The sequence below is a fragment of the Lacerta agilis genome, chromosome 2 (assembly GCF_009819535.1).
Source record: "Lacerta agilis isolate rLacAgi1 chromosome 2, rLacAgi1.pri, whole genome shotgun sequence".
Taxonomy (NCBI): Eukaryota; Metazoa; Chordata; class Lepidosauria; order Squamata; family Lacertidae; genus Lacerta; species Lacerta agilis.
In genome coordinates, this window is record NC_046313.1 from 38,920,016 (window position 1) to 38,938,749 (window position 18,734).

General features: G+C 42.1%; 1 protein-coding gene across 1 annotated transcript; it reads left to right on the top strand.

Moving 5' to 3' along the window:
* Nucleotides 1-977: 977 nt before the first annotated feature.
* On the top strand, nucleotides 978-17,341 carry RAB40B (RAB40B, member RAS oncogene family). Its single transcript, XM_033139601.1, has 6 exons — nucleotides 978-1,815; nucleotides 12,539-12,599; nucleotides 13,218-13,278; nucleotides 13,788-13,865; nucleotides 14,769-14,991; nucleotides 16,253-17,341. Exons 1-6 carry the CDS (start codon nucleotides 1,674-1,676, stop codon nucleotides 16,522-16,524), a joined length of 837 nt encoding a protein of 278 aa, XP_032995492.1. The 5' UTR covers nucleotides 978-1,673; the 3' UTR covers nucleotides 16,525-17,341.
* The last annotated feature ends 1,393 nt before the right edge of the window (nucleotides 17,342-18,734 follow it).

The window sequence follows — 18,734 nt, forward strand, 5'->3', positions numbered from 1 at the left end:
TATATGCCAGTTGTCCATTCCTTCTAATCTTTCTTAGATCTCATCTTCCATATGGCCTTTGATTTATCCTTTTAATATACATTCCCAACTGCAACCCAGTTTTAAGTACATGCAACATTTGCCCAAACATTTCTCTCTCTCAGTCCTCAGTTTCCATACTTTCTGTTTTAGGTTTAAGCACCTTGGAAGCAGGTTGCTATTTGTGTTATCCATGTAACTATGTATGTATGGCATGTGCACAATAACAGGGTACCAATAAATAACAGCTGCTTCCTTTAAACTTTAAACTTGTGAGGTGTAAATCCACCCAGCAATCCTGCCAGGCGAAGGGCATATATGATTTGCCACTGTTGGAGGCAGAATTTAAGTCATGGTTGATCTGATTCTACATTTGTCCTTATGAATGCCATTCTAGAATAGTTTGTTAGCAGAATCATATATTCTGCTGCCTCTGAACCCTGCTCTGACATTTCATTCTGTACGCTGCAGTTCCATCAGTCGTCACCTTTATCCAGAGGCCACAATTTTCTCTATTTTGTAATCCCCAGTTCGACAAACGTGGGCTGGGGGCTGGACTCCAACCGGAGAGCGCTAAAGCGCGCTCACGCGTAACTGCACAGCAGCACATGCCTCATCCTCCGATGTGTAAACACAGCCGCGCAGCGCCCAGCGCCACAGTGACGGGCGGGCGCGCCAGCCAATACCGCGAAAGAAATACCCCAGCAACTGAATTGTTGGTGCCTGAGGGGGCGGGTACGCGTCCGCCAATGCCTTCGGAGGGGTAGCGTTCCGAAGCCCAGCCGTACCAATGGGGGAAAAGGAGAGTGGGGGTGGGGCCCTTCTTTTCCAATGGCAGCGGCAGAGGGCGTGGCCTCGGAAGCCGCGCCCCCATGGACACAGGAGGGTAGGTGTTGGTTGGAGAGGCTGTCACTGGGTGTTGCGCTGGGAGCGAACTCGGTCGGTAGGGAGGCGGAGGCGGCGGCGGCAGCAGCAGCAGCAGCGACGGCAACGGCGCCTCTCGAGGGGGTCGAGCAGCGGCGAAGAGTTGTGGCGACGGCAGCCGAGAGGGTCCCCCGTTGCCTTCCTCGGGAAGCACAGATCCTATTTCCCCTGTGGCCGTCCGGCGCACCCTCTCCTCGTCGGTCGTGACGGGCTCTCCCCTTCTTCTCTTTAGCTGCGACTGAGCGCGAACAGACAGGCAGGTTGGACGGGAGCGGCCGCCTTCGGTTCTCTTAGTCGTCGGCTGCGCGAGCCCAGCTCCACGCATGCTGACCTCGTCGGTGCGTGGCCGCGGATGGCGCCGTTGAAAAGTCCTCCTCCGCTGTCACGGTTGTGCGGGAGCCTTGCGGCCCCCACCGCCTCTTGCCTCCCACTGCTGGCACCGTGAGGCGACCCCCTCCTCCTGGCGGCAACCCACCCGAACCTGCTGCGAGCTCCCGCCGCGATCTCTGCTGCTGCCCCCGGCGACGCGCTCCGCGGGGCGGCTTCTTCGACCATGCCTTTGCGCCTGTGCTGCTGCCCCCGCCGCTGCTGCTGCTCGCCGCCGCCCGCGACGCTCTCGGTGCCGCCACAGCTGTTCGTTGGGTGCCTCTCATGGGCGCCGGGAACTGACTCCCCGCAGGGACTTCTGTGAGGCCGAAGGGAGAGGAGAGCGGGGAGCAGGGTGAAAGAGGATGAACCACGTGGGCAGCCCTGTGAAAGCTTATGACTTCTTGTTGAAATTCCTGCTGGTGGGCGACAGCGACGTGGGCAAAGGAGAGATACTAGCCAGCCTGGAGGATGGAGCCACCGAGTCGCCTTACGGGTACAATATGGGTAAGCAGCAACGGGGGGGCCTGCAGGGGTTGTACCAGCGGCCAAGCTCTAGGCTAGCCTCGGTTATTGGGCGGCAGGTAGCTCTTTTCTTACACCTGTAGACTGCACGGAGGAAGGTAGTGTTTGTGCAGGGCTGCCTTTCGCGATTACTGAGTCACCGCAGACACCTCCCACACCTTGGCAGTTATAGGGCTTCCATGACAGGGCATCTGCCTTCCCAGCTGCCTTGAGCTCTCTGGCAGCCTTCTTTAGAAACTGCAATGGCAGGAAAGCCCATCGGCAACCGGCTGACGTGTTGTCCTCATCTGCTTTGATTATGCTTCCCTACGATCCACCTTTAGGTTACTGCAAATAATCAGGTTTCACACACCTCCCTTAACGTTAGAAGGTTGCCCATTCCTGTCAACTGAATTACAAGGTGTGAGCCCAAATGCACTGTAAAATTTCCTTATGAGTCAGTAAAGTTAATGTTGTCATGTAGATGTAATGGCCATGGTCAGACTAGCTTGGTGAAACTAAGTGTTCTGTAGACCCAGCAGAGCTACAGGCAGAGGAGACCACAACCCAAGAAGAACCAAAGCACATACAATTTAATCCTAGTGCTAAAGTGAGCTGCTGCCTCCACTTTGTTTTCTTGAAATCATGACAGTGATGCTCACATTCACAGCAAATTAAAGGATGCACACTAAGTGGAGGAGATTAACATTTTGCTGTGTATATGTCGTTGAAGAAGAGGAATGGTGTAAGTTTGTATTTGGGGTTTGTGTTCTGTGCCAGACCAGCACCCTTGTGCTGTACGACTGCTTTGAGAAGTTACAAAAAATGCCTCTTGTTAAATAGAGACTGGAAAGGTTTGCTATACAGATCTTGTACTTCTTTCAGTTTGCTTAGAGTGACCATCGGGAATGCTGAGTATTGGTGGAGATTTTCATTTTTTGAAAAAGTAATCACTTTATGAGTTCTTGCAGGTAGCTGTCTGCTGTTTTAAAAGTATAAACTATATGACCATATGTAGCAGAGTGGGGAACTTTTTTTAAAAAGTTGAGGACCACATTTCCTCAGGCAAAAGTGGTCTCAAGCTGCCTGCTTACTGGCAGTAGATACAGTGGGAGAGGAAGGGGGTGGGGGTGGGGGTGCGATCTGCCCTGGGTGTCATTGACAGGGGGGGGTGGAATCGGCATGCCGCCTCTCCTGGGACGCTCACTGCGGGCTGCGCCCCCCTGGGACATATGTGCGCCGCTCCGGGTGCCAGAGCAGCTGGCTCCAACTCTGAGTGGATAGGTCTGAAGCCAAAAGTGGCTGGGGACACCCCATTCACACACATCTGCCATGAACCTCCCTTTTAAACTCTACCTTACACTCACCTTACAGCCATGCACCTTCCTTTCTCAGCATCCAGAAGGCTATTTCTTCCTCCACTGGTAGCTCGCTTGGTTTCCGTGGTGGACACTGAGAAACATACTTTACTTTATCAGCACCTGACAGGGAAATGGTCATGTGATCGTTTCTTCCATCAGGTGCTTGTTTCTAGAGTAAAGACCAAGGAAAACAATGTACAATGCCCCAATGTAGCATATATCTTTCTTCTTGTAGCTGTAAACATGGTGACTGGCTGGCCCACTTTTCTGTCTGAGGTGGAAGAGCAAATGCTTCCAACTCACCCACTGCCAATTCAAGGTGTGTAGTACTCAAAGGTAGTCAATTTATTTTGCACGAGGCAGAAAATCCCACAAGTGTTTCTCCCCTTCTCAGCAGTAAAAATATGACAAATTAAATAACTTTAGATTTACTACCCTTTCATGACACCCCATAGCTGTCTAAGGCAACTGTCTCTGCCTAATGGTAGAGCTGGCTCTCACAGGAGGTTAAGCATAGGCTCTGTATGGTATTACCCTAACAAACAGACAGTGAAGAATTCACCACATGTATCTTAATCAAGATGATGAATCTTTTTAGCCGGCTGATATGCAAAATATTTAGAACAGTGCAAGACATCTGGACATCTGCCTAAAAGCAGTAAAGGTGGATAAGGGTCTGAATTATGTTGTTAAAAAAGGAAAAGACGAGAATAAGTATAGCACAAGATTATAATAGCACTACCAAGTGTTTCTGAAGAACTGATATGGATAGGATGAGTATTTTTGGCATTAACACTGGAACATTTATTTATAGTTCATTCCTTCATTGAACCTGACAAATGAGAGGCTCAGACCATGTCAGATGCAGCTGAAAACCTGAACCTATGCATATCTTTAATTTGATTTAACGCAAACCAAAATAAAAACTCCTTAGAATATGATTCCACATCAAAAATTTAATGAGTTCATTTCTGACGATGGCTGCACCATCCAATGGCAGACTTGTCACTGACTTCAATAGCAGCAGGATTGCACCCATGCAGTCCAGTTCTAAACATTATTCAAATATAATTATTGGGACTAACTTCTTTGTAAATAAGCATGGAATTACAGCATCATGGTATGTGAACACCATCCTGCCTCTTCCCAGGAGAGATGGGGATTCACTTTTTGGTCATTCTTCACAGCATATTCTTATTGTAGCTATTTGCAAATATTCAGCTAATAGTTTCAGCTCATGAGATTCTTGTGAGTAGATTCAGCCTGCCATTTGAAATAGAGTCCTTCCCATCAAGCTGATCTGCCAATTGGTACCAAATCTGCTGGTAGCTGAAAAGGTAGACATTCAGGTTGCCAACTGCAATAGACTTTAGTTGTGAACGGATCTAGCTTTCCTTATGTCTGTTGATAAATGGGAAAATGAACCCATAGAAATTAAACACTAATCATTTACTCTGCTGAAGGTGCTATACTAGCAATGCTCAGGACATATCCCAGGAAAAAAGATGATACAACTTTGTGCACACAATTTTGCTGATAATTTCAATCTCCTTTCAAAGCGAAACTTTTTTTCATTTGCTTTATGCTTAAGGGGTAAATGCTGCCTGTGCCATTAAATAAAAATAATTATAACTACTTGGGGCAAAGCTGGTAATTATTTTCTGCGTGTACCCATTCCTATTGGGTGCCAGAAGCCTTGAAGGCATGGGGCAGTGGTAGGGTCAGGGTGGAGATGTCTGAAGAAGACAAAACACTTTAAGAAATGTGCTGCCTTTCTGTACAAGTTCAACAAGGACAGCAAATATGTACATCATACACCGCCCAGTAGAAAGGTTCATCTTAGTTATTTCTGTATCGGGAACAGTGTATTAGGGAGTAGAGAGTGTTCAAGAGACGATCTGATTCACAATGGCTCAGTTCAAATGCTATATTTGTAATGGTTTGGAGAGTCAGGAACATGCCACAAGTTCACTTACACCCTCTCCTTTCTCCGCTGAGCTCCTTCATCTGTTCCTGGTTTTCCTCATTAGAATTGATGTGAGGGCTAAAGAGGGAAATCTTTATCTTTAAAGCATACAAATCCACTTTAAATATTGGTTGGTTTTTTAAAAAAATATCTAAAGACTCTGCTTATCCCTTCCCAGGTACACACGTCTAGTTTTTTTTTAAGAGGACAGGAGGTGTAACAGCTATTTTTCCTATTTATTATGCAGACTATTGCACTAAAGGCATTGGAAAAGAATGTGAAGCAGTATCACGCAAAGGCTAAACTGTTGTTGGGGCACATGTCACAAATGTCCTTGGTCTGTGGGTTAGAAACAAAACAAAATGGTCAGACATCACTTAGGCCCATAATACTGTTCTTCCCTAATTACCACAGTTCCTTTGTGGGTGACTTGCTTTTTTGAACCTAAGTTATGTGGTAATTTTTTGACCGTTATCGGGCCTAGTAAACACAGTGCATTGTCATCAAGTGTTAGACTGCATTGGCAGGTTTTTCAGGTTTAACTGTTGAGTAATGTATGGGAGAGTTAAGAAGTAAAATACACTCCTCACAGAAAGCATATTCTCCTTTTATGTGCAATGAGTTCACACAGGTCTTTTGTAATTAGAAGACTGACAATGCAATCTGGTACACGTCTATTCAAAAGTAACTCCCATTGTGGTTTATTTGTTATAAATATTTTAATAAATATAAATATATTGTCTTCTGGCTTTTCATGGGGACCCTGTGCATTGATTAAAACCATATACCATCCATAAAATACCGGTAATAAAGACTAAACTTAGAACTAAACTAAAAGCTAGAAGCCATACGTTAAAATATGTGGGGAAGTGGGGAGAGACAAAACCAAACTGAAAGACATGGCAAAACAAACAAGGTTTTGTAGCACACTGAAATGCAAATAGATAAGTCATGAATCAGGCAGGCATCCTAGTGCTGGGAGCTTTATAGGCAGTAACTACTACTTCGAATTGTGCTAAGAAACAAACTGGGAGAGAATGTGGAGTTCTGAAAGGGAAACCCTAGATGCAATCTAGGCTGCTGCGTTTTGCACCAGCTGACGTTTGCATGGACAGAAAGTAAACTACTGGAGAAATGTAAGAATCCACATCCATTGCTGTGCCTACTTTTACACCTGGCTCCACCCACCAATGGGGTGCAGCCCCCACAGGGGACCCATGAGGGAATGTGATCTTCAGGCTGTGAAAGGCTCCTCTTCCTGCAATGGGACATGATCTCACAACCTGTCACCTTAGACAGGTATCCTTTACCACACTGTGCAGAAAGCAGGATTCTGTCCTACACCTTAAAAGCTACTTTATGATGATCATAGAATCAGAGAATTGTGGAGTTGGAAGGGACCGCATGGGTCATCTAGTCCAATCCCCTGCAATGCCAGAATCACAGCCATCATGGTATATAAACTTTGTATAAAATATAAATTATCCTGGTATGCCAAGGTAGTAATCCTGGCTTGGTCAAAGCAGGGAAATTGCTGTCTTTGCCTGGTAGCCATTATGAATTCCCAGGATTCCAAGGTTTTAAGAGAAAGCACTGGGCATAGTAATGGAGGGAGCTGCCTTATACTGAGTCCATCTGTTTCAGTACTGTCCAAATTGACTGGCAGTGCCTGCAAAGGGAGATGATTTCTGGAAACACATGTTCCCCTCATACAAGGGGTACAGAGCCTGATAACTAGTGATTTACTGTCACAGTAAAAGTGAGCTTCTTTCTGGCAGCTGAGCACAGGCATGGGCATGCTATTCTTAATTTTAAAAATGATTTTGCTAGTTACAGCACGAATCAAACACCTACTTCCTCCTTATTTGTTGTGCTGCGTTGGGTGTTGCAATCTATTACAGATGCAAATTGTCTCATCCTAGGCATAATTGCCAAATGTGGCAGAATTTTGGAATAGGTGGAATGAATCATGCTTAAAACGAGATAATGACTAATGGCTTATGAGCTCAGGGAAGGAAGAGAATAAAACAACAGAGTTTAGTCTGTAAAATCTGTGCAAAATATTTGAAGGAAGCTCCATCCTCAAAGCATGTCTGTTAACATATTTCAAAGAATGGCACTTACATTACTGAAAACCTCAGTGGTTGGCTTGTGGTAATTTTATACCTCAGTAACTCTCTTGTTTTTAAAATTAAAAGTTTTGTGTCTATTCAAAACAACTGTTGAAAAGTCTGGTTCTTCCTCCCCTTTCTGATGGCACTTAGAGTCATAATTATCAAAAGTAAACATACTTTGTAATTTTTTAATTATAAAATTATTAACATCTGCTCCTAGGCCATTGTACAGAAATAAGTCCCTGTTTGTAGGTTCAGAAGCTATGAAGAAACAAAAGGGAAGGGAAGTGGAGCTGCACTATCTGAAAGGAAAGCGTTAAAAGACTACAATAATGAACTTTAGGAGTAAGGAAGAAACAAACAAAAAAATCCAAATAGCACACCAAGACAGAAGTTTTAAAAACTGTTTCTTCATGAGACGAAGGGGCTGGTCAAAAATGTAAAGGGAAAAATAGTCCTAGACATAATAAAGCAAGCATGGGGATAAGAAATATAACCATATAGTAGAGATTTAATTAAAAATATCAGTGCTTTATTAACAGAGGGACCAAAGAGAAAAATGGAAAGCAACAGATAGAAAAAGGGGCAAAAACATGAACAGATGTAACCTTCATATCTATTCAGATTCTTGCCCCTTTTTATCAGTATTCCTTCCTGTATTATTTTATGTGAAGTTTAAATTTCTTTTCTTAACCTTCAAGAAGTTTAACCTTCATGAAGCCTGTGAAGGGAAATATATAGAGAGGTATAAAATGACTGAAGAATAATGAATGAAAGAAAGAAAGAAAGAAAGAAAGAAAGAAAGAAAGAAGAAAAGAGAAAACAGAAATAATATGTTTAAATTGAGAAACAGGAAGATCAGTGAACAAGACAGGTAGGCTGTAGGTCTGAACAAGAATGTTAACTGATATAAAGAACAAATTTAGAAATCTTATAGAAATAGAATTGGCAGATCTTAGGTAGACATGTGAGCCGAAATAGAAAGATATCAAAGATAACACCAAAACTCTTCAACTGTAGAAAAGACTGAAGGTTGGTGCCAATTGGAACTTTGGAAGAGAAAGCAAAGTATTTTTTGCACAGTGACATCCAGGCAGATACAGACAATTTGAAATAAAGTATTGTAAAGGGGAGGGAAGGACCAAATAATAGAGCTTGAAATCATTTGTATAACAGTGGCACATTGCAAGCCACAAGAATAAATTGGATTGCTAAGAGAAAGCATATAAAGAGTGAAGAGAAGAGGGCTTAGAATAATAATTGAGGAAGACTTCAAAGAAGCTTTTATGACACAGGAGTGAAAGCAGGAGAGGATAGTACTGTCCAGTCCCAAATAACTTTAAAAGAAGCAGAGAATGATCACCTGTACCCAAAGCTGATGAAAGAACATACAGAGAAAGCTGGCATATTTTAACACATAATACCACTTTAGATTTTCCACAGAGCAGTCTCACTAGAATGTTTGAGTCAAAAACCAGCTGAAAAGAACCATAAAAAATTAGATGAAAGAAAACTGTCACATTTAGATAAGATTAAGAGGAGCAGTTAAGCCCCCCGATCTAAATCCATTTTAGTAATTATTGGGCCCTCACCACCACACACAATTTACCTCTTTTGTTTTCTTCAGGCGTTGTCTCATCTTGCTTTAAAAATGCTAGCTTCCCAAAGTCGTGGGGGGAATATATGTGGACATTTTTATGACTGTTGGAAACTAGCATATTCAAAGCAAGAAGAAACAATGCTTGAAGAAAGGTATAAGTAAGAGAAAAACAAATCAGTATTTACTAAAATGTGAGAGGGAATTGGATCAAGAGGAGAAGCAGTACATTTAAGTGAAGAAAGAATAGAAACAGCATCAAATGTTCGAAAATGAAGAAGACAGTGTCCACACTATACCTTTAAAGCACATTCCCCTCCCTCAAAGAATTCTGGGTACTGTAGTTTAACCTCCAAAGAGTTATATTTTACAGCAACCCATAGCAAACTTCAGCACTCAGAATACTTTGAGGAAAAGAATGCGCTTAAAATGCACTATAAAAGTATAGTGTGTATACTGCCTAAAGAGATACAATAAAATTGAAGGAGTAGGAGGAATAGGAACAGGAAGAAAAAGGAGGTGATGAAGAACAACCAACATAAGTAACATTTCTGTTATTCATTCCTCATTACCTCTCTCTTCTTCTGATTGTAATATACCTCCTACTCCCTCCATTTTATTATTAAGTTACTTATTTGGTACTCAGATTTACTGAAATCATTTAGACTTGTTTCCAGGGAACTAAAACTTTTAAGACAATGGTATTTGTGTACTTTTGATCATAGTCTAAACTGTTTAAAATCGGATCATAAAAGGCAAAAACCCACAGCATTTCATAGTGCATGTGAATGATTAAACAATACTATCTTGAAGAGAAGCTGAAATTTAACGATGTTCTATTAGGGCAGGCAGAACAAGTATGTAGTACTTTGGTCAAACTAGTGAATGTTAAATCTCAAGATCCTTGTATAATGTCATTCCTTGCTAGTTCAGAACGCTGTTGTCTAGCTGCTCTCCCTTCACATGTTGTCTTCCTTTAACTGATACAGTCCTCAAAATATATTTAAGCTGAGCCAACATAATCAGTTTGTGTGCACATATTTTAACACTGAAACCAACTTGTGTCCTGTTGCTTTAGTAGAGATCCTATAACTTTTTTGATTTGCACAGAACTCATGTGAACCAGAGGTCCCACCCCTTTTGCAAATATAAATATTTATGCTGGAACAGGGAGGCTGAGGGCGTGGGCCAAGGGAGCAGAGAGGAAGGATCTGGCACTGTGCGGAATTCTCTGGTCAGTTGCAAAGAACAGGCCAAGCAAGGAGACGTGGCAGACATATTATCACAACAATCCCCATCGTCCCTCAGGCTTAGCACGGCATTTTGCATGCTTGTTTTTAAAAAAATGTCCCAGGGACTGATTCCTTCATTCCATTCCTTCATGCAACTAGTACCATGAGGTGTGACTGACAGCTGAAAGGACTAGGCTACTAAACCCTACTAATTCGGGGTATGATACCAGAAATAAATGTTGTTCTTTTTTAACTATGCATGCTACAGGCTTACCAATGGTTGTGCAATTATACACTTTAAATCTGATAGACATACATAACTGTAGTAGAAACAGGTTATCAGAATTAAGAACTGCCCTCCATGGTTCCTGAAAATAATCAGATTGTGGTTGGATGCTTGGCAGAGTAAAATAAACTTGCCAAAACAATCACATTTAATTTCTTGACATTTAATGATATTAACTGATATGTTTCCACACAGTTGGTTTCTGATGCTTAAGTGTAAGCCAAATAGTTTCAGTTAATAACCTGCATGTTTGCCTGATACCTGTAAAACGGTTAGATTGTTATAAAACAAGGGATGGAGGATCTGTTACCATGGATATTGAAATAAAATCAGATATTACTTGATTAGCTTCTTAAACACAGGCTGAAACAATGCCAAAATTTCAACTAGGGGAGGGCTATGCTGATTACTTAGCATGGAAAAAAGCTGCTGCAGTGCTCTTTAGTTTCCTCACTAAATGCTACTCCTGCCAAAATGAAAAAAATGTGAATATGGAACTATTGTCTGCCTTGAAGAAAGCCACTATCATCTTTCTTCCTACCCAAGCCCTGTAGCTCTCTGTGTCCAACAGAAAACATGGTAGTTTTATGCAACGTGTTAATTTAATGTAGATAAATTAATGCAGATTAGCCCCTTGCGTAGGCACTGTTAATCCATACTAAGAGACTTAATTAAATGCAGCCTGCTTGGAGCAAGGTTAAATATAAATGAGCAAACAACATTTTCTCTTCTTTTAAAGAGTATCTACCCAGAACCTTAGATACTTTTTGCAGAGGATTTGTGCCTGTTTGGAGAGAGATACATTTATATAATGTGAGAATAGGCGAAACCAAGCACAAAGCCATTTATCATGTATAAATATCAGAATGTGATATGGAAAGAAAATTATATACCGTAAGCTATTACAATGAAGTAAGAAAAATGGAAGTCTTGGCTTTTGTATTTTATTGATTTTAATGATTTACAGTGGTAAAAAATATACAAATCTGAAGATGCTTTTATGTAGTCTCTGGGGTCTTCATGAAGTCATGATACCAGATTTTGTCCTTCAGCATTGGGCAGGTAGTTTTTAAAATGTGATAGTCAAAGTACTATAAATTATAAACATTTTAACAAGCAGGTAAATTAAAAGCTTACATTTTGAGTGATTGTGTATCAAAATCTATGAGTTTTAAATATGCAATTATTACCCCAGCCCGCCCCAAGAGTTTACTTGAGTGTCTCATATGAGCCCTTAATAATCCCTCTCTGTTTCCTGACCTTTTCAGGAGGAAAAAAGGGCCACTCTACTGCTATAGAGGCCCTATGTCTACAATTCTGACTCAGTAGCTAAATAAGCATACAGACAGAATAAAAATGAGTAGTCATCTTGTTCAGAATCAGGGGGGAGGGGGGGAAATTGCTACAGGGAAGAAGAAGAAAAGTTGTTTCCTAAAATAAAATTAAAAAACCCATAAGATATTAGCCTCACCTACTAGAGCAGTGAATTTAAAAAAAGAAAAGAAGAAATAAGGTGATACTGAAACAGTAGCATATTGTGTAGCTAGGGTAGTGGTGGGTAGCCTGGCACTATTTTGTTGTTGTTAGTAAAAGAACTACATATGCATTCCTCACCTACAGTTGCAAAACTGCTTTAAAAATTGGAAGTGGGAGTTGACTGCTTAATTCAGAGATGTCATTGGCACAAGCCAATAGGCAGCTGAGGTACGCAATTCTTTGGACAATTCTGATAAGCCCTAGAAATAATCAAGTGCAGTGCATACATGTAATATTTCTCTCTGTCTCCTCTGAAAGGTTTTTTCACATATAGTTTGAAGCCTGCACAATGAACACTGCAAAAGCAGTCTGACTAAAGCCCTCATGGATAATATTAATAACAAAGTGCACATGCTATACTACCCACCACCCATTGCCCTAAAAATGTGGAGCCTATTTAAAAAATGGGGTGGTGGTGGTGGCATGGCTGTCCCTAGCAGCTTCTGCATGCAAAGTGGGTGTTTTTTTCCACTGGCCCTTCCCCATATATTGGACTATTAAAAAAACCAAAAATGGGTTGGTACTATTAAAGTGATTTAAGATAGGCATTTCTCGCTTGGTCGCTTTGTAGAGTGAAAAAAATAGGCATGCTTTTAGTATTTTAAAATTCTGCCTTACCTCCTCCCATTCCCAGGTATTGATTACAAGACGACAACAATACTCCTGGATGGGCGTCGAATAAAGCTGCAGCTCTGGTAACTTTGCATTATGTTCTCTGTTTGGATTATGCCATTGTACTTTGAAAACAGTTCATGGTGGACGTAGTAGTGCTTGAATGCAATGCCATATTTAGTGTAAAGTTGACTACAAATATTTAATTCTTATAACAATTAAGAACAGGTCATACTACCCACCAGCCTTTTGTACTAAAAAGCTATAGTTGAGGACAAGAGAGCAACTGTGAAATTAATGGGTTTCTCTGTATATGTGCAAGGAGCCTAAGTAATATTAAATGATTGGTGAATATATTATAGGAGTACGGTATACATAATCACCCATGTAGATTCAGTGGACGATCCTGCTGAAATGCATGAAGCCCATGTGGTCTAGTGGTTAGGGTAGACTCAGACCTGGAAGACCAGGGTTCAAATTCCCACTTATCCATGAAGCTCACTGGGTGACCTTCGACCAGTCTCTGTCTTTCAGCCTCATGTACCTAACATACCTAACCTGGACTGCTTTCCCCCCTAAGGCAAAGGGTAGAATACTAATAAAGAGAGCAAAACAGAAAGATCAGATAAGAATTCAACAAGAACACTGTTCTTCAGAATGGAAAGGACTATGTATTTTTAACTGTCTTTTTCCTTCCACAGGGACACATCTGGGCAAGGCAGATTCTGCACCATATTTCGTTCCTATTCCAGAGGGGCCCAGGTAATCACAATTCTGCCATCTCTAAAATATGTCACTGTAGAAAATTAACTGAAAAGAAAAGAGCTACAATAAGGGGTGGGAGTGGGGGAACTGTTCGGCAGTGGAATTTGCTGCCAAGGAGTGTGGTGGAGTCTACTTCTTTGGAGGTCTTTAAGCAGAGGCTTGACAGCCATCTGTCAGGAATGCTTTGATGGTGTTTCCTGCTTGGCAGGGGGTTGGACTGGATGGCCCTTGTGGTCTCTTCCAACCCTATGATTCTATGATTCTAACTATGCTTACTTATTGTACTACTTGCTTTCAAAAATTGTTATACAATTTGTTGCTGCTGAATAAAGGGAGCATCCTTTGAGTCACCAGAAATAAATTATTTTAGAGAAATGTTCAGATTTGTTAAGTTCTCAGTCTGCTCCTCTTTTTCCTGGTTAAATAAAAGAGTGGTTACACAAAATTGTACAGTGTGCTGTGTACCTTATCTATGTGTCAGGCTGATCTAATCTTTATTCACTCAGGGCGTGATATTGGTATATGATATTACAAATCGCTGGTCATTTGATGGCATTGATCGATGGATAAAGGAAATAGATGAGGTAAGACACATCTCTGAATGTTTCATATAATGCCTAAGAAAATGATTGAACTACATGACGACTGAATGAGATGACTAGAATGTGGGTGGCTGAAAACTCATGTCAAATCCACTTGAAGATGGCCTAAAGGCAAAGCCCATTTGAAAGAGTTTGCAGTAGCAGGGAGCTTTCTTTTCTGCCATCAAAAGACTGTGTCACCTTAGAGTTGCTGTGGGTGGCAAATGGATACCTAACTGCGTGTCTTGACCATTGAGGGAAGTAATTGACAGTTTGCTGTGACATGTGAGACATTTTGCAGATAAAATTGCTTATATCCTGTTTGCCTTGAAGTCATTCCCTTTTTCAAACACTATATTTGGACTTGGGTGACACAAACTCTTGTCCAGTTCCAGATCTCCCTCTTATAACATGCAGCAGGTGGCCTGTCAGACGATTCCAAACATTCCTGGTGCTCATTCTACCTTGATCAATAGCAGTCTGACTTCTGGCTTGCTTTTCAAACTGGGACTGCTGTAGTTGCCTTGGTGAATGATTTTCATCTTCAGTTGGTTGTGGTAACTCTATCAGACACATTTGATGTGACTGACCAGAAAGTTTATTCTTGAAACTTTTGCATACCCGTAATTCTATGTTGAAGGGTTTAAAAAACAATTATTAAAAAAAAATTCTGCAACTTATATTTGGCAAAGCAATACATTTTTTTTACCACATGCTGATTCTGTTTGGTTATTATATTTTCTTGTTTTGGGTTTTCTTGATGGAATCCACCCACAGCACAGCACTATGGACAAAGGGAATTCAAGAGTTGTTGTTGTTGACTTGTTGTTGTTAATAATCAGTATTTTGTTGAAGATGAGGGTTAGAGACTTCTAAGGTAACATTTTGCTTTCTATCTTTACTTAGCATGCCCCTGGTGTACCCAAAATCCTTGTTGGCAACCGCCTGCATCTGGCCTTCAAACGACAAGTATCTACTGAGCAGGCACAGGCCTATGCTGAAAGATTAGGCATGACATTCTTTGAAGTAAGCCCACTCTGTAATTTCAACATCACAGAGTCCTTTACGGAACTTGCAAGGATTGTGTTAATGAGACATGGAATGGACCGGCTGTGGAGGCCAAACAAAGGTAAGTAACACAAAATCATTTGCTTTATTGCACCGGTGTCTAACTCATGAGCCAGCTCTGGGCCAGCAAGCCACAGGAAGTGGTCTACTAGCCCCATGAAGCTTTTATCTCCTCATATCAGTGCTGTGGCGCTGAGCACAAGATGAGGAGCTAATCTTTAAAAAGAACAGGCAGTGAGAATTGAAAAGGAATAGGAAGGCTTTTGCCCCACTCAAGGAGAGAATGAGAGAGTGTTGTGTATGTGTTTGCATGAGAGAATGTTGCGTGCTTGCAGATGTGGTGAGTGAGGTGTGTGTGTGTGTATGAGAGTGCTGTGTGTGTGTGTACATTCATGCATGCATGCATGCAGCATAAATATACATTGGTCGTGCAGGGGGACAATGTTAAAAAAAACTAATGGGGGAGGAGCAGTATGCAAGTTGTAGATTAGCCACCCTGCTGCAAACAGTATGACAACTGAGCGCCAAACTTGGGAGCACCCTTCCTCCCCACTCATTTCCCCTTTCTGCTTTAACCACACTTAGCATTACATCTGTACTAGTACTGGCCATGGTTAACATTTACAATTTCCAGAGAGTTAGTCATGCTAGTCTCTTGCAGGAAAAAGAAGAGAGTCTTGAACAAATTTATTATGGCATAATCTTTCACTTCATCAGATGCACAAAGGAAACTGGTGCTTCATATTATCTCAGGTGTGAAGGATATGTTGGAAAGGCTTTTTATAAATTGATATCTCTCCTTCTCTAAGGTGGAGAGGTGGAAGGAAGGAGAATTTCTACCCCTAGATAATTTGAATAAGTACCTGCAAGCTATACATGGGTTGTTAGAGAAAGGGAGGTGACTAAAGTGGATGTTCAAACAATGAAGTACTGTTTACCTAAAACTTACTTCAGTGAGCCCCTGGAATTCTGCTGCCATCTAGAGTTGGAGGTTGTAGTATTGCTTTAATTGTATTTATTTATTTGGCTGTTTTTCTTTTCAGGGGGAGGGTTATGTGTTGTTACTATTTTTTTGATTTTCTTCTTCCCCATTTTCCCCTTGTTAAATCCTTGCAACATCACCTTTATTCATGGAGGCAAGCCATAGTTATGGGGATTCAAGGTAGAATTAGGAAGGAACTTAAGCAGTGAAAAGAAACAGATATCAAGAGCTCTGAAAAATACAGTGAAGTCAAAGTTGTGCACTCTGTCACCTTGTGGCTACAGTATTTTGAATCATGTTATGACTAATCTTAATTCATGTTTTTGCTTCTTGTTTTAAGTCTTGAGTTTGCAAGATCTTTGTTGCCGCGCCATAGTTTCATGCACCCCAGTGCACCTTGTGGACAAACTTCCACTCCCTGTTGCCTTAAGAAGCCATCTCAAATCGTTCTCTATGGCCAATGGACTTAATGCTCGGATGATGCACGGACGTTCCTACTCTCTCACTGCCAGCAACAACAACAAAAGAAATAGTCTGAAGAAAGTCAAAATTATCCGTCCACTCCAGAGCCCTCCGAAACACTGCACCAGAAATAGCTGTAAAATCTCCTAAGCCTCGGCTTGGAAAGGTTTGGGCCAGAGCCTTTAACACAAGGACTCATAGGCAGGTCTGTTGTATGTACAGTATTGCATTACAGAAACAGAACTTTTTTTTTTGCTATTTTAGAGTCATTTGTTTTAAATAATGCTGCTTCCAGATGTGTGATGCACTCTGTGCAAACAAAGGGATGTGAAACTTTGCTGTCGCATTTTTTATATATCAATTTTTTGATGTGCATGAAGACTTTGTGTTTTATAAAGGGAATAATTTATCACACTACTCAGCTTTCAATGACACTAAATCTCAGAAGTGAGTTGTTTTAATTGCTCAAATATTGTTTAATCACTACATTTTATTTGCAGTTAAATAGGAATCAGTGTCAGTCTGTAGATGCAGGCAGTTTTTTAAACCACAATGTATTGTATAGGCCCTACATTGTAAAAGCTACAAATTCTGTAGTGAATCAATTATTTGTGATGTTGCAGTAGAGCATCCGAAAATGGTTTTGTACTGTTTCCTCAGTGATTTTAAAGCACTACTTTGAGCTACCAGTGTGTAAATGCAATATTCACAAGATTTTCTCCCATCCATGTATAAAATATTTGATAAAAGTTTTGCTATGTTGTTTAGGGATTAATCTGTGGTTTATATGCTTATTTTTCTGGTAAATCTACATTTTTGTAATGGATATTCTGGTGATCAGTTATATTGCAAAAAAAGCCAGAGACATCAGATGTATTTGCCACACAGCAGTAAGAAAAATGTGATTTGAAAAGCTGCTTTATCGGGGAAAGGACGCTATTTAAAAATAAAACACTTTTTAAAAGCTCTAAAAAGTGCTGGAGTGGTTTTTCCTAGTTAAATACTCTATTGAGGTAATGGTTTTCATTTATAATTTGTTCATGACTTGGTTAAAGGGTAATCTCCTACCAGTTTTGTCTGTGAAGCCAGGAAGATGCTTACATCATGGGACTGAAACTGGCTTGGTTGTGCTGGTCGATGATCTCTGGTGGGCTAGGGACAAAGGTGAGAGCTGTTTCCTAGTTCTGCTGGATCTCTCAGCGGCCTTTGACACCATCAACCATAACATCCTTCTGGACCGGCTAGGGGGGTTGGGAGCTGGAGGCACTGTTATGCAGTGGTTCCGCTCCTTCCTCCTGGGCCGTGTTCAAAAAGTGGTGGTGGGGGATGAGTGTTCAGAACCCTGGGCTCTCACTTGTGGGGTGCCTCAGGGTTCTGTCCTCTCCCCCATGCTTTTTAATACCTATATGAAGCCGCTGGGAGAGATCATCAGGGGGTTTGGGCTGGGTGTTCATCAGTATGCGGATGATACCCAGCTCTACCTCTCTTTCAAATCAGAACCAGTGAAGGCCGTGAACGTCCTGTGTGAGTGTCTGGAGGCGGTTGGAGGATGGATGGCGGCTAACAGATTGAGGTTGAATCCTGACAAGACAGAAGTACTGTTTATGGGGGACAGGAGGAGGGCAGGTGTGGAGGATTCCCTGGTCCTGAATGGGGTAACTGTGCCCCTGAAGGACCAGGTGCGCAGCCTGGGAGTCATTTTGGACTCACAGCTGTCCATGGAGGCGCAGGTTAATTCTGTGTCCAGGGCAGCTGTCTACCAGCTCCATCTGGTACGCAGGCTGAGACCCTACCTGCCCACAGACTGTCTCACCAGAGTGGTGCATGCTCTGGTTATCTCCCACTTGGACTACTGCAATGCGCTCTATGTGGGGCTACCTTTGAAGGTGACCCGGAAACTGCAATTCATCCAGAATGCGGCAGCTAGACTGGTGACTGGGAGTGGCCGCCGGGACCACATAAGAGATCTACATTGGCTCCCAGTACGTTTCCGAGCACAATTCAAAGTGTTGGTGCTGACCTTTAAAGCCCTAAACGGCCTCGGTCCTGTATACCTGAAGGAGCGTCTCCACCCCCATCATTCAGCCCGGACACTGAGATCCAGTGCCGAGGGCCTTCTGGCGGTTCCCTCACTGCGAGAAGCAAAGCTACAGGGAACCAGGCAGAGGGCCTTCTTGGTAGTGGCGGCCGCCCTGTGGAACGCCCTCCCATCACAGGTCAAGGAGATAAATAACAACCTGACATTCAGAAAATACCTGAAGGCAGCCCTTTTCAGGGAAGTTTTTAATGTGTAATATTTTTGTATCTGATTTTTGTTGGAAGCCGCCCAGAGTGGCTGGGGAAATCCAGCCAGATGGGCG